Source organism: Symphalangus syndactylus, chromosome 17, assembly GCF_028878055.3.
Source record: "Symphalangus syndactylus isolate Jambi chromosome 17, NHGRI_mSymSyn1-v2.1_pri, whole genome shotgun sequence".
In the NCBI taxonomy this organism is placed as follows: domain Eukaryota; kingdom Metazoa; phylum Chordata; class Mammalia; order Primates; family Hylobatidae; genus Symphalangus; species Symphalangus syndactylus.
Window position 1 is genome coordinate 13,185,110 of NC_072439.2, and position 20,783 is coordinate 13,205,892.

Sequence of the window (20,783 nt, forward strand, 5' to 3'; positions counted from 1 at the left end):
GCAGGGAGCTGGGGGGGACCCCCAAACCCTGTGAACGGGCAGGCTGGGATTCTGAAAGCTTCAGATCAAGTGTCCCCCGGGGGCATTAGACAATATCTGGGGGCATTTGTGGTTGCCACGACTGGGGGATGCTCCTGGCGTGGAGTGGGTGGAGGTCAGGGACACTGCTCAGCATTCTGCAGTGCCCGGGACCAAGGTTCATCCACACAAGACGTCCACAGTGCCTGGCGCGGAGAGACCTGCTTTGATTGTTTGGAGGGAAAAAAAATCAGATTTGCTCCCTGCTCACAGTAGACACAGGGTAAGCTCCCAATGGGGTGGATGACAGAAACCAGGGAGGCCTGTAGCTCCTAGGATTCTCCTCCTCGCTCCCTCCCCACTCAGGGTGTGGATTCCAATGTGTGCAGCCTCCTAGGACCTCAGCAGGGTGGAGGATCATGGGACGCAGTCTACTGGGGGGTCCATGAAATCCCCTAACCCAGGGAGTCTCACCCAAGGGCGATCCTGCCCCCCAGAGGACACTGGGTGATGTCTGAGACATCCGTGGTTGTCATGACTGGGGCGTGCTCCTGGCATGGAGTGGGTAGAGGCCAGGGACGCCGCTCAGCACCCTGCAGTGCCCAGGATGGCCCCACCCCAGAGACTGATCCAGCACCCATGTCCACAGTGCCCAGGGCTGGGGGAGACCCACTTTAGATGGTGGCTTTGAATGAGCTTCCGAGGCCAGACCTGTCCCAGCAATGCCCCTGGTGGCTGTAACCTCTTCCCGTTTGTAGGATGGGCCGTTTCACACCCCTGGGCCTTTGCTCATTCCTGCCTCCCCATCTGTGCAGACCTTTCACACTGGTGTCCTCTTCTGCCAGGAAGCCTTCCCACCTTTCTCCAGCCTGGTTCCCTCCCCCAGCAGTCTCAGAGCTATCGGTGAATTCCATGAGGCATCTACGGAGCACCCACTCCATGCCAGGCACAGGGGATTCCGCCACCTCCCTTGCTCCTTGGAGTAATCCAAGCCTGGCACACAGTCGGTGCTCAGTAAACGCACAAAATGCCTTCTCTTGCCACCTGGCAAACTCCCAGTCATTGAGCAAAGACTTCCTGAGCATCTCCTGAGTGCCAAGCCCTAGGACCCAGCAGTGAACAAAACACTGAAGTTCAGCTCCCCTCTTGGAGCCTACAGCTTCCTCCAGGTCAGGAAGAACAATGAACAACAAATAGAAGTGGCCGCGTGCAGCGACTCATGCCTGTAGTCCCAGCAATTTGGGAGGCCAAGGCAGGAGGATCGCTTGAGTCAAAGAGTTCAGGACCAACCTGGGCAACATAGTGAGACCCCATCTGTACAAATAAACTTAAAAAGTTAGCTGGGCGTGGTGATACACCTGCAGTCTCAGGAGGCTGAGGCAGGAGGATTATTTGATCCCTGGAGGTTGAGGCTGCAGTGAGCTGTGATTGCACCACTGCTGTCCAGCCTGGAGTGCAACAGAGCAAGATGCTGTCTCCAATCAATCGATCAATCAATCAATCAATCAAATAGAAGTAAAAGATGTCAGAGGAGGTAAGTGATGAGTAGGCCAATGAGCAGAGGAAGCGTGGGGAGTGGTCCCATCTAGACAGGCCCGGAGGGAGGGAGGGAAGGAGCATCCTGAAATTCTGGCAGAAGTCACAGCTCCCGCAAAGGCCCCGGGGCTGGACCATGCCTGCTTCATTGGAGGAACAGTGAGGAGCTGCGTGTGGCTGGAGCAGAGTGAGGAGAGGGATGGAGGGAGGACTGAAGGGCAGGGAAGGGACGGGGCAGGTCGTGCAGGGCCTTGTGGGCCATAGGAAAAACTTGGACTTTTCCCCTGAAGGAGGTGGGAGCCATGGAGGGCTGGGGGCAGAAGGATGGGCCCCAACTTGGTTCCAACACACCCTCCTCCAGGAAGCCTTCCCCACCTGCCCCAGCAGAGCTTCTACCCCCAATCCCTCCTGACCCAGCCCTGACCACTCAGGGGCATGACCGTGTCCAGCTCTGTCCCTCCAGCCCGGGGGCCCCTTCCATACTGAGGTCAGAGGGGAGGGAGGCTGGGGCCCGGGAGAATCAGGGGTGTGAGAGGGGCTGGGTGCGGTGGCTCACGCCTGCAGTCCCAGCACTTTGGGAGGCCAAGGCACTTGGATCCCTTGAGCCCAGGAGTTCGAGACCAGCCTGGCAACTTGGCGAAACCCCATCTCTACTAAAAATACAAAAATTAGCCAGGTGCGGTGGCATGCGCCTGTAATCCCAGCTACTCAGGAGGCTGAGGCACAAGAATCGCTTGAGCCCAGGAGGTAGAGGTTGCAGTGAATCAATATCTCACCATTGCACTCCAGCCTAGGAAACAGAGGGAGACTCAAAAAAAAAAAAAAAAAAAAAAAAAAAAAAAAAAAGTGTGGTCAGGTGCGGTGGCTCATACCTGTAATCCCAGCACTTTGGGAGGCCAAGGCAGGCGGATCATGAGGTCAGGAGATCGAGATCATCCTGTCTGACACGGTGAAACCCCGTCTCTACTAAAAATGCAAAAAAATTAGCCAGGCGTGGTGGTGGGCACCTGTAGTCCCAGCTACTCGGGAGGCTGAGGCAGGAGAATGGCGTGAACCTGGGAGGCAGAGGTTGCAGTGAGCCAAGATCGCGCCACTGCACTCCAGCCTGGGCGACAGAGCAAGACTCTGTCTCAAAAAAAAAAAAAAAAAAAAAAAAACACAACAAAAAAAAAAAGTGTGAGAGGGGACAGGTGTGGTAGCTCACACCTGCAATCCCAGCACTTTGAGAGGCAGGTGGATCACTTGAGGTCAGGAGTTTAAGACTAGCCTAGACAATATGGTGAAACCCTGTCTTTACTAAAAATACAAAAGTTAGCCGGGTTGGTGGTGCACCCCTGTAATCCCAGCTACTCAGGAAGCTGAGGCGGGAGAATTGCTTGAACCTGGGTGGTAGAGATCGCACCACTGCGCTCCAGCCTGGGCAATGGGGCAAGACCCTATCTCAAAAAAAAAAAAAAAAAAAAAAAAATAGCCGGCATGGTAGTGCATTCCTGTAGTCCCAGCTACTTGAGAGGCGGAGGTGGGAAGATCCCTCGAGCCTGGTAGGTAGAGGCTGCGGTGAGCCAAGATCGCGCCACTGCACTTCAGCCTGGGCGAGAGAGCAAGACCCTGTCTCAAAAAACAAAAACAAAAAACAAAGAGTATGAGAGGCTATTTCTTGGGGGGCTGAGATGGGGCCCTCCATCCTGCCCCCCACTCCAAAACCCCAAGAGACCCCAAGTTGGGCCAGAAAAACTCACTTTGCCCCATGGGCTTCTTCCATCCTACCCACGAGACCACAAGGCGGGGACGATCCTTTTTTGCAAATGGGGAAACTGAGGCACAAAGAAGCGAGGTAAGGTGCATTGACAGGGCAGCAGGCACAGTGCGTCCTCGCTGACACGGCCCCACGCCGCTTCCTGGTGACAGGCACCGAGGACACAGAGGATGGGGGGTCCGAGGTCCCTTCCCACGTCCCACTCCCAACTTGGGTGGCCCCCACTACCCTCAGCAGCGAGGTTTTGGCGCCCCCTTGTGGGCAGACCGGGGACCCCCCCCCCCCCCCACCTCCCCCATCCCAGCTCCTCTCTGCAGGGGGAAAGTGGGGCTCCAGCCAGGCCAGAGGAGGCTTCTTGTAGAGCAGGAGTTGAGCCGGGGTCAGGGGGTCTCAGCTGGAGTCAGGGGATCAGCTGGAGCTGGGGTGGAAACTCAGCGGGGTGGAAACTTAGCCTCCCCTTGGATCTTACGGAAAGCCTTGGTCGTGTCTCATCACCCTTGGCCCCTGGGTGATGAGATTCCTGGCCTGGGAGGTGAGGGCTGTCCCAGTACTGCAGACTGTTGGGTTGGTCACCCCTGACTCCCCACCCTAAAACGGGCGCAGGCTTGTGACCACCCAAAATGCCCCCGCAAAAAAATTCCAAATGCAGCTGGGTGCAGTGGTTCATGCCTGTAATCCTAGCAATTTGGGAGACCCGAGATGGGAGGATTGCTTGAAGTCAGGAGTTCGAGACCAGCCTGGGTAACATAGCGAGACCCTAGCTCTATCAAAAAATAAAAATAAAATTAGCCAGGCACGGTGGCTCACAACTGTAATCCTGGCACTTTTGGAGGCTGAGGAGGGCGGATTGCTTGAGCCTGGGAGTTCGAGACCAGCCTGGGCAACACTGCGAAACCCCGTCTCTACTAAAAACGTATAAATTAGCCAGGTGTGGTGGCAGATGCCTGTAATCCAAGCTACTCAGGAGGCTAAGGCATGAGAATTCCTTGAACTTGGGAGGTGGAGATTGCAGTGAGCCGAGATCGTGCCACTGCACTCCAGCCTGGGTGACGGAGACTCCGCCTCAAAAATAAAAAAATAAAAAAAAAGCTGAGTGTGGTGATACGTGCCTGTGGTCCCAGCTACTCAGGAGGCTGAGGCAGCAGGATTGCTTGAGCCCAGAAGGTCAAGGCTGCAATGAGCTATGATGGAACCACTGCACTCCAGCCTGGGCAATAGAGCAAGACCCTGTCTCTACAAAATATTTAATTTTTTTTAATTTCCAAGCGCCCCCTAGTGGAAAAGTCCTGCCCCTGCACTCCAGCCTGGGAAACAGAGATCTTGTCTCAAAAAATAACCATCCTGGCTAATACGGTGAAACTCCATCTCTACTAAAAAATACCAAAAAAATTAGCCGGGCGTGGTGGCGGGCGCCTGTAATCCCAGCTGCTCGGGAGGCTGGGGCAGGAGAATCGCTTGAAACCGGGAGGCGGAGGTTGCAGTGAGCCAAGATCACGCCACTGCACTCCAGCCTGGGCGACAGAGCGAGACTCCATCTCAAAAAAAATAAAAATTAAAAATAAAATTAAAAACAAAATAATAAAATAAATTTTATTTTTGTAAAGACAGGTCTTGCTGTGTTGCCCAGGCTGGTCTTGAACTCCTGGCCTGAAGTGATCCTACCCTCACCTCCCAAAGCACTGGGATTGCAGGGATACCAGTTATTTATTGAGGATTTTTCACCCCCTAGTGGATGGTCTTAGAAGAGTTCTCCAAGTGAAGCTCCCCACCCTCTGAGCTGAATCCTACCAGAACCCCAGCCCCTGCCCCAGACCCCACAACAAAGCCCCAATGCCAGCCTTTATCAAGGTCCTCGTTAAGAAATGGGCCAGGCTGGGAGCGGTGGCTCACGCCTGTAATCCCAGCTACTCAGGAGGCTGAGGCAGAAGAATCACTTGAACCCGAGAGGCAGAGGTTGCAGTGAGCCGAGATCACACCACTACACTCCAGCCTGGGCAACAAGAGCTAAACTCCATCTCAAAAAACAGAAAAAAAAGAAATGGGCTGGGCCTGGTGGCTCATGCCTGTAATCCCAGCACTTTGGGAGGCCGAGGTGGGCGGATCACCTGAGGTCAGGAGTTCAAGACCAGCCTGGCCAACATGGTGAAACCCCATGTTGACTAAAAATGCAAAAATTAGCCAGGGGTGGTGGTGCGTGCCTGTAATCCCAGCTACTTGGGAGGCTGAGGCAGGAGAATCACTTGAACCCAGGAGGCAGAGGTTGCAGTGAGCTGAGATTGCACCACTGCACTCCAGCCTGGGCGACAGAGTGAGACTTTGTCTAAAAAAAAAAAAAAGAAAAAAGAAAAAGGTCCTCATTAAGAAATGGTCACTGTGGCCCGGCTGAGGCTGGAGAATTGATGGAACCTGGAAGGCGGAAGTTGCAGTGAGCCGAGATCACACCATCGCATTGCAGCCTGGGTGACAGAGCGAGACTCCATCTCAAATAAAAGAGAAATGGTCATTGTTCGGGCAAGGTCCAGGGCCTGGAGAAGGTGAGGGGAAGCAGGAGAACAGAAACTGGGAAAAGGAAGTGCTAGTCCCTTTCCAAGATATTGCAGGGCCCTGGGGCACCCGCACCCTCCCAAGATACAGCTCCCAGGAACAAAGTCACGTGCCCCAAAACATGGGGAGGTGGGGGAAGGAGCAAAGATTTCCCTGGAGACGGTGCTCAGGGCTCAAAGTCCAGGGCTCAGGATAGCAAAAAACCAGATTGCCGGGGGTGTGTTTAATCTGCTCAGGGTGTCTGGGCACCTGTGCAGCCTGAGCCTCCATACCATCCGCCCAGCCATCGCCCCCCACCCCAAAAGCAGCCTCCTTCCCCAGAGGTAAACTGAGTCCCAAGAGATGACAGGAGCCCTTCCAAAGGACTCTTACGAATGCTTTAATGCAGGCCATCGGGAAGCAGCTCTCAGCTGGGAGTGGGTGCATGGGAGAGGGGAAGCTCTGGTCGGTAGATGTTAGGCAGAAAGAAAAGAAATCAGGCAGCGGGTAGAAGCAGGTGGAGCCACGAGATCGTGGAGGATTGCGGGTGTCACTTCAACCAGGGATGCTCTCCGAGTATAAAGAAAAATCACCAGGCAGCGACCAAGCTCAGGAAGAGGGGTGCATGAAAACCATGTTTGCCCAGAGAGCCCCCATTGAGGGAGGTGGGGTTGGTTCCAAGCCTTCTTCACTTGAGAACACTGTATTCTGAATCCCAGATGGAGTCATTTCACGGGCTTCCAGTCCAGGACATTGCTTTTAGGGGGCAGAAGAGGCATCTCTGAGGGACTGCCTGGAAGAGGCAGCCAGGAATCTTCACAAGGCTGTGTTCTTTGCTCTCTCATGGTCTCTGGGCTCTTTTTCCTCCAGATCCAGTCCCAAGTTGCTCTCTCCTTCCTTCGCTGCCTTTTTCTGCTTCTTCCTCTTCTCTTCTTTCTCCTTGGCCTCTTTCTTCTCTACTTTCTCCTTGGCCTCTTTCTTCTCTCCTTTCTCCTTGGCCTCTTTCTTCTCTCCCTTGTCTTCACTGTAGGGATACAAAAGCCCCAAACCATAATAAGAAACAGAGACACTCCTATTTAATGGCCACTCACTTGAGCCAGCCCATGTGATGAGTGTTTTACAAGCAGTATCTCAGTGAGTCTTCAGAATAACCCTAAATATGCAGCTTCACGATTTCCATTTCACAAAGACAGCAACTAAGACTCAATTGCTCCATAGAGGGAGGGAGGGATGGATGGATGGATGGATGGACATAAGCCAAAGGGCCCCTGTTGCCTCTTGGGACTCAGTTTACCCCTGGCGAAGGAGGCTGCTTTTGAGGCTGGGTGCAGTGGCTGGGCAGATGACAAATAAATTGGAAGATAAATGGATACATTACAGGAAGGAGAGAATGATGGATCAGTGGATGGGGGGATGGAGAATGGAGAATGGTGGATGGGAGTATAGACGGATGTATAGATCAATGAACGAATGTATAAGTGGATGGATGGATGGATGAGTAGATAAGCAGTTAGGTGAACTGATGGTTGCATGGAGGGAGGGACAGATTAATAAGTAGATGAGTGGATGAATTGGAGGAAGAAGAGAATGACATATCAATGGATAGGTAGATGGAGGATGAATGAGACTGTAGGTGGGGGAATGGATCAATGAGCTAATGGATAGGTAGACTGATAGATGGACAGTTGGAGAGTGAAGACTGCATAATTCGATGGATGCATAGATGGGTGGGTGGGTGTGTCCGTGAGTGGACAGATCAATGGGCTAACGGGTAGGTGGACTTATGGATGGGTGGTTGGAGGGTGAGGACTGCATGGGCAGACTGATAGATGGATGTACAGGTGGATGGTTGGGTGGATGGATGGAGGAATGAAAAAGGCAGAAAGGAAGCTACAGGTACAGGTGCACAGGTGGGATCCAGATCCCCCAGTATATCCTGGGAATAGGAATCATATTTTACTGGGGCTGAGCCAGGTCTTAGACAAAGCCACCACTCAGGTCCTCTCCCTCAGGCACATCTTGGACTCAGCTGAGACTCTCCCAGCCAGGCTGGTCACCTCCCACCTCCCACTCTCCTACTCCTGTCCCCAAGCCTTTGCCCAAGACAGAGCCCCCAGCCCTGGATGGATGAATGGATGGATGGATGGATGGATGGATGGATGGATGATAGATTGATGGGTGGATGAATAGATGGGTGGGTGGATGGATGGTGAATGGATGGCTGACGGATAGATGCGTGGGTAGATGGATGGGTGTGTGAACAGATGAGCGGGTGGGTGGATGGGTGAGTGGGTGGATGGGTTGGTGAATGGATGGGTGGGGGGGTGGGTGAGTGAATACATGGGTGATGGATGGATGGATGGATGGATGATGGGTGGTGGGTGGATGGATAGTGGTGGGTGGATGGGTAGGTGATGGATGGATGGGTGATGGATGGATGGATGAGCGGGTGGATAAGTGGTAAGTGAATGGATGGGTGGGTGGGCAGCTGGGTGAGTGAATAGATGGATGGATGGATGGATGGATGGATGGGTGGATAATAGATGGATGGTGGGTGGATGGATTGTGGGTGGGTGGATGGGTAGGTGATGGATGGATGGGTGATGGATGGATGGGTGATGAATGGATGGTGGGTGATGAATGGATGGGTGAGTGGGTGAATGGGTGAGTGGGTGGATGAGTGGCTGATGGGTGGATGGATGATGGATGTCTGTGTCCCTGAGCCCTCTATGGGATTCCTCAGGTTGGGAAGAAGTCAGAGCCATAGGAGACACTGAGTCCAGGTGGGTTGCCCATACCTAGGCCTTGTACAGACACCTACACAATACTACACCACAGTCTTCTTCAACAGGTATTTATTAAGCACCTCCTGTGTTCCAGGCCCAATGCTGGGTATGAGGACACAGCCAGGACCAAAGCTAAGTTGCCTGTACAACTGGAAGGCACCACATAATGTCTCAAAATTAGTGAACGACTAAGACAGCTCCGCTGGTGATAAGTGTGAATCAGACTTGGGGGTGGGGACAGTGTCAGGAAGGCTCGTGGCCAGGCTAGAAACCCCTGAGTGGGGACTGGAGGAGGAGAAGGAGCTGGCAGAAGATACAGGAAAGGTGAAGGTCCCAGGGCAGGAATGTGCTTGAAGGATTCAGGACAGTAAGGTCATCTGTGCACACCCATTCCCCCACCCCGAGGAGGGGCTCACACAGACCCCTGACACCCGCACGCATAGTACCTCTGGTCCTGGTATAGGTTGGACTCCATTCTGAACGTGGTCTCCTCCTCGTCCTCAGCCCTGCAGAGATAAAGGGAAAGGTGGGAGGGGGCGGGAGGGGAGTAGGGGGGCGGTAAAGGGAAGGAAGCTGTGTGACAGCCTCAGCCTCTGTCTCAACCTCCCAGCCGGGGCTCATGAACCCCAGGACGCAAGGAAGGGCTGGGCTGCCAGGCTGGTTGTCTTGGGGAGAGGGGCGGGTGCAGGCCTGGGGTCTGGGCTCTGAGAGTAGGGTTGGAGGAGCAGCAGGGAAATGGGAGAACTTTGGACTTCGAGGCTGGTGATGGGGGTACCAGAGAGGGTTGGGAAGCTGGGGACGGGGGCAGCGCTTTGGGCAGGGCTGTGGGGGCAGCGGGGTGGGGGCGGGCGCCCACCTGGCCTTGGAGCACCAGAGGCGGTTGGCCAGCAAGACCAAATAGACGATGAACAGGAAGCCGACTACCGCAGCCAGGCCCACGAGCCACGGCTTCAGGCGATGCTTCGTGGCTGCAGGAAGTTGGGGAGGTTTGACTCAGAGGAAGGACAGGGCAGAAGACCCCCATTCCCCCACCACCCTAGCAAGGAGAGAGAGAAGGTCACTGGGGGTGCTCCGACAGAGAGGATATTGGAAAGGGACAGAGCTTCAGAGACCAGGATGGCTTAGGGGGGGTTGGGAGGGTTTAGAGAGGGGGAGGGTACCTTACCAGAGTGGGAGGGAGCCTGGGGGACCAGAGAGGGGAGGGGCTTATAAAAGAAGGGGGACTCAGAGGGGACAGAGTTTACAAATCAGGAGGACTCAGAAGGGGCGGGGCTTATAATGCAGGTGGAGGCTCAAGGGAGGGGCTTATAAAGGAGGAACTCAGAGGGGAGGGGCTTATGAAAAAGGAGAGGCTCAGGGGTGGGGTTTATAAAGGAGGACGAGCTCAGAGGAGGGGCTTATGAAGGAGGAGGGGGCTCAGATGGGGGGGGCTTGTGAAGAAGAGGGTCTCAGATGGGGAGGGGCTTATAAAGAAGAGTCTGGGGGGTTGGGGCTTACAACAAAGGAGCTCTTGGGAGGAGCTTATAAAAGGAGGCAGAGGCTTAGGGGGAGGGGCTTATAAAGGAGGAGCTCAGAGGGGAGGTGCTTATAAGGGGAGAGGGTCTCAGAGTGGGAGGGGCTTATAAAGGAGGCAGAGGCTCAGAAGGAGGGGCTTATAAAGAAGGAGGAGCTCAGAGGGGAGGGGCTTACAACAAAGGAGGGGGCTCGGGGAGAGGCTTATAAAGGAGGGGAGTGAGAAGGAGGGGCTTACAGAAGAGGAAGCGTCTCAGATGGGGAGGGGCTTGTGAACTAGGGGGCTCAGAGTGGGAGGGGCTTATAAAGGAGGAGGAGCTCAGAGGGGAGGGGCTTACAGAGGAGGAGGGGCTCGGGGAGAGGTTTGTAAAGGAGGAGGAGTGAGAAGGAGTGGTTTACAAAAGAGGAGGGGGCTCAGATGGGGAGGGGCTTGTAAAGGAGGCGGGAGCTCAGAGTGGGGCCGAGCTCAAGGGGGTGGGGGTGTTCAGCCAGGTGTGCTCAGAAGGGCTGGAGAGGGGAAAGGCTCAGGTGGGCGGTGTGGGGGCCCCTATAGAAGAGGGCAGAGCCCAGCGAGGGGGAGGCCGGGCGGGACTGCGGGGGTTGAGGAGGGCCTCCAAGCCCCCCTTCCTTTTCTTCCTGCCCCCTCTCCTTTTTCTCACCATGGAAAACTGGGAGATGGTGATCACCTGACCAACTCCCCCATCCCGCGACGCCCCCTCCCGCCCTCCTGCACCTACCCTGCTGGGCCTCCACCGGGGAGAGGAGCAGAAACTCCAGCACCAGAAGGGCCCCCAGGGACTCCATGACGGTCGAGCGAGCCAGTAGTCAGACAGCGGCGGTCCCGGGTCGGCGTCCACAGGTTTGGTGAGGGCGAGGCCCTGCCTGCCCGTGATAAGGCACAGGCGGTCCCGGGGCGGGGGATGCCTGAGACCTGGGAGCGGGACCCGCCCCTGGCACCACCTGGTTGGGCATCCTGTCCCTCCCCTGCCAGCTCCTGCCCCATCGCTCTCCCTCCGGGAGGCCAGACTCTGGACCTGTGTAACAATTAACTGAGGGAGTCCCTCCTCCCTGCACCCTGCCCTGGGGACCATCAGCCTCAGGGCCACCCCCTCATGATCCCTGCTGCAGGGGCTGAGCTGAGATGGCTGCGACCTCCCGTCCGGGCCCAGGCCCCCTGCCACTCTGGACACAGGGGGAACTCACAAATACAACTGGAATATCTTAAGAAAGGTGCGCCCGCCCGGCGCCTCACGCCTGTAATACCACCACATTGAGAGGCCAAGGCGGGCGGATCCTTGAGCCCAACCTGGGCAACTTTGTGAAGCCCTATCTCTACAAAAATAGAAAAATTAGCCAGGCGTGGCAGGCACCTGCAGTCCCAGCTACTAGGGTGTGCTGAAGTGGGAGGATCACTTGAGCCCAGGAGTTTGAGGCTGCAGCCAGTTATGGTCGCACCACCGCACTCCAGCCTGGGTGACAGAAGACCCTGTCTCAAAAGAAATACAAAAATAGAAATATAAAGAGTCACCAAGGCCCGGTACGGTGTCTCACGCCTGTAATCCCAGCACTCTGGGAGGCCAAGGCGGGAGAATCACTTGAGGCCAGGAGTTCCAGACCAACCTCCTCCCGTCTCTAAAATAAAAAATGTAAAACTTAGCTGAGCATGGTGGCCTGCACCTGTAGTCCCAGCTACTCAAAGAGACTGAGGTGAGAGGATCGCTTGAGCCCAGGAGTTCGAGGCTGCAGCAAGCTACGACTGCACCACTGCACTCCAGCCTGGGCGACAGAACAAGACCTTGTCTCTAAAAGCAAATTTGAGAGTCACCTTTTGTGCTCTCAGGGTACACACGAGGCTCCGTGCTCGGCAGTTTCACAGATCGCATTTCCTTTTCTTAATGCCCCGTGAAATGGTGCCGGTCTCATTGTGCAGAGCCCAGGACAATCAAGGTCACGCAGCAGGTCTGCCCTGGGATTTGAAGCCAGGTCTGCCTCGCCCCCATGTTATCCTGCCTCGCCCAGGCTCTTGGCCCCTGAGGACCCACAAGCAGCCGTGGGAGCACACAGGGACAGGAAAGGTGTGCGGAGGCCACATGCCCGTGGTCCACCTGCAAACTTGGATGCTCTCATGTGGGGATGCCCCGGAGGGCTGATGACTCAGGCTCCAGGCTCTCCTGTCCTCAACCTTGGTGCCTCGGCTGATTAGATAGCGGGCCCTGCCCGGGCAAAGGGGGACCCCGCCCCAGCTGACACGGGAGCAGCCACGGCCCAGACGAGTGGTAGGAAGGCCCAGCGTCGTCGCACAGGTGTTTATGGAGCACCTGCTGAGTCGCTGACACTCCCTCTCTTCCAGAGGTCTGCGGATGACCGCTGAGCAGAACGGCCACACAGCAGGACGTGGCTCACACATCCCAGCCGCAAGACGGCCACAGGTCTGCTTGAACCAGCCAGGCAGGCATCTATTAAACTCTGACTGTGTATCCCATCTTGTGCAGGGCTGGGAAGGGAAGGAGGCCTTGGTGCTGTCTGGGAGCTCTCGATCTGGTTAGGAAGTCAGGACCACCCCCCAGAGACAAGCAGACCCAGCAGCCGAGGTGGGGGCTGGAGAAGATTTGGAGATAGGGGAGCCCAGCAGAGGGGGGTGAGGGCGGGACCCGCCTTGGAGATCCTGCCCTCCAAAGTCAGTCAGTTGCCTGGGCTTTTTCTGAGAAAAGCACTCTGTGCTCTGAGACCTCGGCGAAGCCACTTCATCATTGCATGCCTCGGTTTCCCCATCTGTTAAATGGAGGCGATCAGTCCTACCTTGGAGGATTAAATGAGATATTGCATAGAAAAAGCCTGCTCTGCACAGCGGCAGGTACGCGCTAAGCACTCGGTGAGGTTGGCTGATAATATTACAAGGTTTTAAATCGCCCTAGTGTTTCTAGTTTAGAGTTTGCTGATGGCTCGGCTGAGGCTGAGCCGGGCAGGCTCTGAGTATGTGAAAGTCGCCAGCGTCCAACCCCCGGAACCTGCCGGCTGGGAAGGAGAAAGCCATCCGCTGCGACCGGGCAGCTCAGGGTTTGCAGAAAGGGCTCCGGCGCGCATAAGTTCTGTCTACATGACCGCCAAAGCGTCTGGAACCCGGATTCAGGATTCAAGTTCACATCAGATTCCAGAAGGAGCTTCGGGATGGGGGGTCCTTGAAGGCAATGGAGGGGCGTCGGGGCTCCGGAGGAGGCGGGGGTTCAGAGGGGGCTCCCTCGCCACCCCCGCCAGCTTCCTCCTCGCCCTGCCAGGCCAGGGCCAGCTGCAGGTCCAGCCCCTCCAAGTCCTCGCCGGTCAGGCTGGGGCGCAGCTCCCGGGGTGCTGCCTCCTGGTCTGGCTTCGGGCCAAACACCCAGTCTGCGGCAAGGGAGCTGGTGAGGCAACTCCCCGGCCCCAGCCACCCTCCTCTGTCCCCTTCTCAGCTAGGAGAAGCCCTTGGATCCCCCGACCACCCACCCAGGGTGACCCAGCATCAGCCCCGGCTAGGTTTCGGTGGGGGCAGCTCACCGGCCAGGTCGTGGGCGAGGTCTTTGATCAGGTGCCCAACGATGGCGTAGGCGACGGCCACCACCACCAGCGTGGCCAGCAGCAGGTACAGCACGTACCTGGGCAGGCGGATGCTGTCCAGGGGCGGCGGCCGGTACTCCTCGTACAGTGGCGGGGACGGGCTCCAGCCCTCGGCCTCCCCCTCGGCCGCCAGCCCCGGCATGGTGTCCGCCCGGCACAGGGGAGGCCCGGAGGTGACCCACACAGCGGAAGTATTAAGGGGCTTTGAGCTAAGAGGATTGGGCGGCTGCCCCACGGCCACCATCTGCCTGGGTTAATCGCATTGTAAACCACTTCCGCCCGCCGGCAACCTACCTGCTCAGCTCCAGCCACAACTCTGCCCAGCCGTCCCCACCTCGGGACCTCCGCATCTGCGCTTCCTTCTCCCGGGAACGCCCTGCCCAGATTTCCTCATGGCAGGCTCACTCTCTTCATTCATTCATCTTTTTAATTATTATTATTTTATTTTATTTATTTAATTTTTTTTGAGACGGAGTTTCACTCTTGTCACCCAGGCTGGAGTGCAAAGGCGAGATCTCAGCTCACTGCGACCTCCGCCTCCCGGGTGCAAGTGATTCTCCCACCTCAGCCTCCAGAGTAGCTGGGATTACAGGTGCACGCCACCACGCCTGGCTAATATTGTTATTATTTTTGAGACAGGGTCTCGCTCTGTCACCCTGGGTGCTGGAGTGCAGTGACGCGATCATAGCTCACGGCACCCTCAACCTCCTGGGCTCAAGCAATCCTCCCGCCTCAGTCTCCCGAGTAGCAGGAACTAAAGGTCCTCGCCACTGTGCCTGGCTCTTCATTCATTCATCGAATATGTATTGAGCAGTGACTATGACTGGGCACTCTCTTAGGTGCTGGGACACAGCTATGAGTAAGAAAGACCAGGCCGGGCGCAGTAGCTCACGCCTGTAATCCCAGCACTTTGGAAGGCTGAGGTGGGCGGATCACTTGAGACAGGAGTTCGAGACCAGCCCGGCCAACATGGTGAAACCCAGTCTCTACTAAAAATGCAAAAACTAGCTGGACATGGTGGCGGGCGCCTGTAGTCCCAGCTACTCGGGAGGCTGAGGCACGAGAATTGCTTGAACCTGGGAGGTGGAGGTTGTAGTGAGCCGAGATCATCCCACTGCACTCCAGCCTGGGCAACAAAGCGAAACTCTGTATCAAAAAAATAAAAAATAATAAAAGGAAAAAAAAATAGATCAAAATCGGACATTCCAGGGAGGGAGATGGATGCTAAGAAAGAGACGTAACCTTAGAATAAATGACATATTAGGTTAGAAAGGGAGGTGTGGCTGGGCGCAGTGGCTCACGCCTGTAGTCCCAACACTTTGGGAGGCTGAGGCAAGAGGATCACTTGAGCCAGGAGTTCAAGACCTCCCTGGGCAACATAGCAAGACTGCATCTCTACAAAAACTTTAAAAACTAGCCAGGCGTGGTGCGTGCCTGTAGTACTAGCTACTCAGGAGGCTGAGGCAGGAGGATTGCTTGAGCCCAGAAGTTCAAGGCCACAGTGAGTTATGATTGCACCACTGTACTACAACCTGGGTGACAGAGTGAGACTATCTCAAAAAAGAAAAAAAAAAAAATAGGGCTGCCAAGCCATCACTGAGGAGGTGATATTTGAGCAAAGACCTGGAGGAAAAAGGGAACCAGCCATGGGAGATCCAGGGGAAAGAGAGTTCCAAGCAGAGGGCACAGCCCCTGCAAAGGCCCTGGGGCAGGACTGTGTCTGGCGTGTTGGGGGAACAGTGAGGAGGCCAGTGTGGCTGGAGCAGAGTGAGCCGGGGGAGTGGGGGGGAGGGGAAGATGGGGAGCTGTCAGGGCAGGTCCTGCAGGGCCCTGTAGGCTGTGAGGAAGACTTTGGCCTAGACCCTGAGGAAGGTGGGAGCCATGGAGGGCTGTAGGCAGAGGAGGGACGGGTCGGGACCCAGGTGCTCACAGGTGCCCCCTGGTGGCTGCTTTGGGGGGAACAGACTGTGGGGGCCAGGGGGTAGCCAGGAGGGGACTGAGCTGGTCCTAGTGGAAGGAAAGTGGGCAGATTTGAGATGGACCTTTTTTTTTGAGACAGGGCCTTGCTCTGTCACCCAGGCTGGAGTGCTGTGGTGCAGTGGTGGGATCTTGGCTCATTGCAGCCTTGACTGCCCAGGTTCAAGCGATCTTCCTGCCTCAGCCTCCTGAGTAGCTGGGACTACAGGTCTGTGCCACCACACCTACCTAATTTTCTGTATTTTTTTTTTTTTTTTGAGACAGAGTCTCACTCTGTCGCCCAGGCTGGAGTGCAGTGGCGCAATCTCGGCTCACTGCAAGCTCCGCCTCCCGGGTTCACGCCATTCTTCTGCCTCAGCCTCTCCGAGTAGCTGGGACTACAGGCCCCCGCCACCACACCCGGCTAATTTTTTGTATTTTTAGTAGAGACGGGGTTTCACTGTGGTCTCGATCTCCTGACCTCGTGATCCGCCTGCCTCGGCCTCCCAAAGTGCTGGGATTACAAGCCTGAGCCACCGCGCCTGGCCGTATTTTTTTTTTATAGAAACAGGGTCTCACTATGTTACCCAGGCTGCTCTTTAACTCCTGGGCTCAAGCGATCCTCCTGCCTCAGCCTTACAAAGTGCTGGGATTACAGGCATGTGCCACCGCACCCACCCTTCGGATCGATTTTTCATTAACCAAACCTGTTTTTAGGCTAAATGCCTGCAATGATGGTGTTGCCATTTCCTGAGTTAGGAACACTGCGGAGGAGAAACCTGGGGAGAAACACAAGGAATTCCGTGCAGCCAGGGGCCAGGGAGCCAGGACAAGGCAGTAGGAGGTGGTGGTGAGGAAGACCTGGGTTCAAATCCCAGCTCTGCCTGTCACAGCATGACCTTGGCTCTCCAGGGTTCCCTGGCTTCTCTCTACAATGGGGTGGGTAAAGTTTCCTGGGGTGTTGGGAGGAGGAAATGCAACGATGTGTAGAAGCGTGAGCCTTTCCAGGCATGGTGGCTCAAGCCTGTAATCCCAGCACTTTGGGAGGCTGAGGAACGCTGATCACGAGGTCAGGAGTTCAAGACCAGCCTGACCAACATGGTGAAACCTCATCTTTTACTAAAAATACAAAAATTAGCCAGGCGTGGTGACACGCACCTATAATCTCAGCTACTCGGGAGGCTGAGGCAGGAGAATCGCTTGAACCCGGGAGGCGGAGGTTGCAGTGAGCCGAGATCCCACCACTACACTCCAGCCTGCGTGACAGAGCGAGACTCCATCTCAAAAACAAACAAACAAAAAAGAGAGCGACCCTTGCCAGGCACAGTGGCTCACGTCTGTAGTCCCAGGGACTTGGGAGGCTGAGTCAGGAAGATTGCTTAAGCCCAGGAGCTGGAGGCTGCAGTGAGCTAAGATTATGCCACTGTACTCCAGCCTGGGTGACAGAGCTAGATTTTGTCTCTACCAAAAAAGGGGGTGGCTTTTTTTATTTTATTTTATTTATTTATTTATTTTTTTGAGAAATAGTTTCTCTCTGTTGCCCAGGCTGGAGTGCAGTGGCGCGATCTCTGCTCACTGCAAGCTCCGCCTCCCGGGTTCACACTATTCTCCTGCCTCAGCCTCCCGAATAGCTGAGACTACAGGTGCCCGCCACCACGCCCAGCTAATTTTTTTTGTGTGCTTTTAGTAGAGACGGCGTTTCACCGTGTTAGCCAGGATGGTCTCGATCTCCTGACCTTGTGATCCACTCGCCTCAGCCTCCCAAAGTGCTGGGATTACAGGCATGAGCCACTGCGCCCGGTGAGGGTGGCTTTTTATATTTGAATTTTGTTTGTTTTTGAGACAGAGTCTCCGCTCTGTCACCCAGGCTGGAGTGCAGTGGTATGATCTCTGCTCACTGCAACCTCTGCCTCCCAGGTTCAAGTGGTTCTCCTGCTTCAGCCTCCCAAGTAGCTGAGACTAGTTTCCAGGGTTTTGTTTTTCTTGCTGTTGTTGGTGTTGTTGCTTTAAGACTCCGTCTCCCTCTGTTGCCCAGGCTGGAGTGCAGTGGGGCGATCTCGGCTCATTGCAACCTCCACTTCCCAGGTTTAAGCAATTCTCATACCTCAGCCTTCCGGGTAGCTGGGACTACAAGCGTGGGCCACCATGCCCAGTTAATGTCTGTATTTTTAGCAGAGACAGGATTTCACTATGTTGGACAGGCTGGTCTCCAGCTCCTGACCTCAAGTGACCTACCTGCCTCAGCCTCACAAAATGCCGGGATTACAGGTGTGAGCCACTTTGCCCAGCTTTTTCTTGTTGTTTTTAAAAAATTACAGCTGGTCTGTGCTGATGGGTAAAGAGAGGAAATCAAGGAAGCAGGAGAGAAAAGGGGGAATGGCTGAAGTAATGGCTGAGTTGATGAGAAGGACCAGGAGTTGGTGAGCAAAAGAGGTGGCTCAGGCAGCCAATGTCGCATTGGAAGGTGCCACCTTGGAAGTGGCTCCTTCGGCCTCAATTGAGCCTTCAGATGAGGCAGCCCTGGCCGACAGCTTGACTGCAACCTCATGAAACACCCAAAGCCAGAAACATCCAGATACACTTGCTGCTCCCAGACTCGTGACCAACAGGAAAGGTATCTGCCTTCTTTCCTCTATCTCTGGGGGTTTTCTTGTCTTCTTTATTTAAGATGGAGTCTTGCTCTTGTCGCCCAGGCTGGAGTGCAATGGCATGTGATTTCAGCTCACTGCAACCTCTGCCTCTTGGGTTCAAGTGATTCTCCTGCCTCAGCCTCCTAAGTAGCTGGGATTACAGGTGTGCACCACCACACCCAGCTAATTTTTGTATTTTCAGTAGAGATGCGGTTTCACCATGTTGTCCAGGCTGGTCTCGAACTCCTGACCTCAGGTGATCCACCTGCCTCAGCCTCCCAAAGTGCTGGGATGACAGGTGTGAGCCACCGCATCCGGCCTTGTCTTTTTTTTTTTTTAAAGAGATGCAGTCTCACTATGGTGCCCAGGCTGGTCTTGAACTCCTGGGCATAAGTGATCCTGCCTTGGCCTCTACAGTAGCTGGGACTATAGGCATGTGCCACCGCACTCAGGTCTACTTTTCTGTCTCTATAAGGACATCGGTCATTGGATTTAGGGTCTACCCTAAATCCAGGATGATCTCATGCTGAGATCCTTAACAACACCTGCAAAGACTCTATTTCCAAATCAGGTCACATTTATGGGTACCAGGGGTTACCACCTGGACAAGCCTTTTGGGAGGACACGATGTGACCCAAGTCCAGCTGTTTGAAGCTGCTAAGTTTGGAGTAATTTGTTGCACAGCCATAAGGATCTTAGGTAAGTCTTGGCTAGCGGAACCAACAGTTCATCAGCCAGCATTAGCGGGCAGGAGGGGAGGCAGCATGCATGGCACGGGGACAGGCAGGCGGGCACAGCTGTTGGTGGGGGTGCACGGAAGGTCTGTTTGATTTTTTCACTGAAGCCGAAAGCAAGGTCATCAGCTGAGTGAGGATGAGGGAGGTTGGAGGCCAACAAGAAAGTGACAGAGAGAACAGATGGCAAGAGAGAGAGCCACACGGAACTACAGTAGAATGGATGCTGGCTGCTCAGGAGGCTGAGGTGGGAGGATCACTTGAGCCTGGGAGACAGAAGTTGCAGTGAGCTTAGATCGAGCCACTGCTCTCCAGCCTGGGCAACAGAGCAACACTCTGTCTCTAAAACATAAACAAGATGGCCAGGCATGTGGCTCATGTCTATAATCCCAGCACTTTGGGAGGCTGAGGAAGGCAGATCATTTGAGGCCAGGAGTTCAAGACCAGCCTGGCCAACATGGTGAAACCCTGTCTCTACTAAAAATACAAAAATCAGCCAGGCATGGAGGCACGTGCCTGTAGTCCCAGCTACTCAGGAGGCTGAGGTACAAGAATCACTTAAACCTGGGAGGCAGAGGTTGCAATGAGCTGAGATTGCACCACCGCACTCCAGCCTGGGCAACAGAGTGAGACCCTGTCTCAACACAGAACAAAACATATTGCGACCCCGTCTCTACAAAAAATACAAATATTAGTCAGGCACGGTGGGGGCAAACCTGAGGTCCCAACTGCTTGGGAGGCCAAGATAGGAGGATTGCTTGAGCCCAGGAGGTCGAGGCTGCAGTAAGCTGCAGTGATCGGCCACTGCACTACAGCCTGGGAGACAGGGCGAGACCCTCTCCATAAAAAAATAAATAAATAAAAATTAAAAAAAAAAAAAAAAAGTGGTGAGCCAAGCGCAGTGGCTCATGCCTGTAATCTCAGCACTTTGGGAGGCCAAGGCGGGCGGATCACAAGGTCAAGAGTTCAAGACCAGCCTGGTCAGCGTGGTGAAACCCCATCTCTACTAAGAATACAAAAATTAGCTGGGCATGCATGGTAGCTCGTGCCTGTAGTCCCAGCTACTCGGGAGGCTGAGGCAGGAGAATCACTTGAACCCAGGAGGCAGAGGTTGCATTGAGCTGAGACTGTGCCAATGCACTCCAGCCTGGGCAACAGAGCAAGACTCCATCTCGGGGGGAGGGAAAAAAAAGCTGGGCGTGGTGGCTCATGCCTGTAATCCCAGCACTTTGGGAAGCCAAGGTGGGTGGATCACCTGAGGTCAGGAATTTGAGAACAGCATGACCAACATGGTGAAAGCCTGTCTCTACTAAAAATACAAACAGGCCAGGTGCAGTGGCTCACACCTGTAATCCCAGCACTTTGGGAGGCCGAGGCGGGCGGATCATGAGGTCAGGAGATCGAGACCATCCTGGCTAACACGGTGAAACCCCGTTTCTACTGAAAATACAAAAAATTAGCTGGGCGTGGCAGCATGTGCCTGTAGTCCCAGCTACTTGGGAGGCTGAGGCAGGAGAATGGCGTGAACTCAGGAGGCGGAGCCTGCAGTGAGTGGAGATCGTGCCACTGCACTCCAGCCTGGGCAACAGAGCGAGACTCCATCTCAAGAAAAAAAAAAAAATACAAACAAACAAAAAAAATTTAGCTGGGCGTGATGGTGCATGCCTGTAATCCCAGTTACTTGTTAAGCTGAGGCAGGAGAAATGCTTGAGCCCGGCAGGCGGAGGTTGCAGTGAGCCGA

The 20,783-nt window shown here is 54.9% G+C and overlaps 2 protein-coding genes across 3 annotated transcripts; both read right to left on the reverse strand.

Annotated features, from left to right (window-relative positions):
• Nucleotides 1-5,791: 5,791 nt before the first annotated feature.
• SMIM24 (small integral membrane protein 24) lies at nt 5,792-11,043 on the reverse strand. 2 transcript variants are annotated; one of them, XM_055247238.2, is made up of 5 exons: nt 10,869-11,043; nt 9,476-9,587; nt 9,066-9,125; nt 6,833-6,857; nt 5,792-6,778 (listed from the first exon to the last, which is right to left on the reverse strand). In XM_055247238.2, exons 1-5 carry the CDS (start codon nt 10,933-10,935, stop codon nt 6,650-6,652), a joined length of 393 nt encoding a protein of 130 aa, XP_055103213.1. In that variant the 5' UTR covers nt 10,936-11,043; the 3' UTR covers nt 5,792-6,649. The 2 variants fall into 2 exon arrangements, with proteins under 2 accessions (XP_055103213.1, XP_055103212.1); XM_055247237.2 differs by having other exon boundaries at nt 6,218-6,857.
• Nucleotides 11,044-13,198: 2,155 nt separating this feature from the next.
• On the reverse strand, nt 13,199-13,864 carry SMIM44 (small integral membrane protein 44). The gene is made up of 2 exons (XM_055247239.1): nt 13,663-13,864; nt 13,199-13,512 (listed from the first exon to the last, which is right to left on the reverse strand). The coding sequence occupies exons 1-2, from the start codon at nt 13,862-13,864 to the stop codon at nt 13,271-13,273; spliced, it is 444 nt and encodes a 147-aa protein (XP_055103214.1). The 3' UTR covers nt 13,199-13,270.
• Between the last annotated feature and the right edge of the window lie 6,919 nt (nt 13,865-20,783).

Excerpts from the sequence above, each read along its gene's own strand:
- SMIM24 (XM_055247237.2), bottom strand. The coding sequence starts at position 10,935 with ATGGAGTCCCTGGGGGCCCTTCTGGTGCTGGAGTTTCTGCTCCTCTCC. Across the intron at positions 9,588-10,868 it reads CCCGGTGGAGGCCCAGCAGG|CCACGAAGCATCGCCTGAAG; the intron begins GTAGGTGCAGGA and ends AACTTCCTGCAG. Across the intron at positions 9,126-9,475 it reads CTCTGGTGCTCCAAGGCCAG|GGCTGAGGACGAGGAGGAGA; the intron begins GTGGGCGCCCGC and ends TTATCTCTGCAG.
- SMIM44 (XM_055247239.1), bottom strand. The coding sequence starts at position 13,864 with ATGCCGGGGCTGGCGGCCGAGGGGGAGGCCGAGGGCTGGAGCCCGTCC. Across the intron at positions 13,513-13,662 it reads CCTCGCCCACGACCTGGCCG|ACTGGGTGTTTGGCCCGAAG; the intron begins GTGAGCTGCCCC and ends CCCTTGCCGCAG.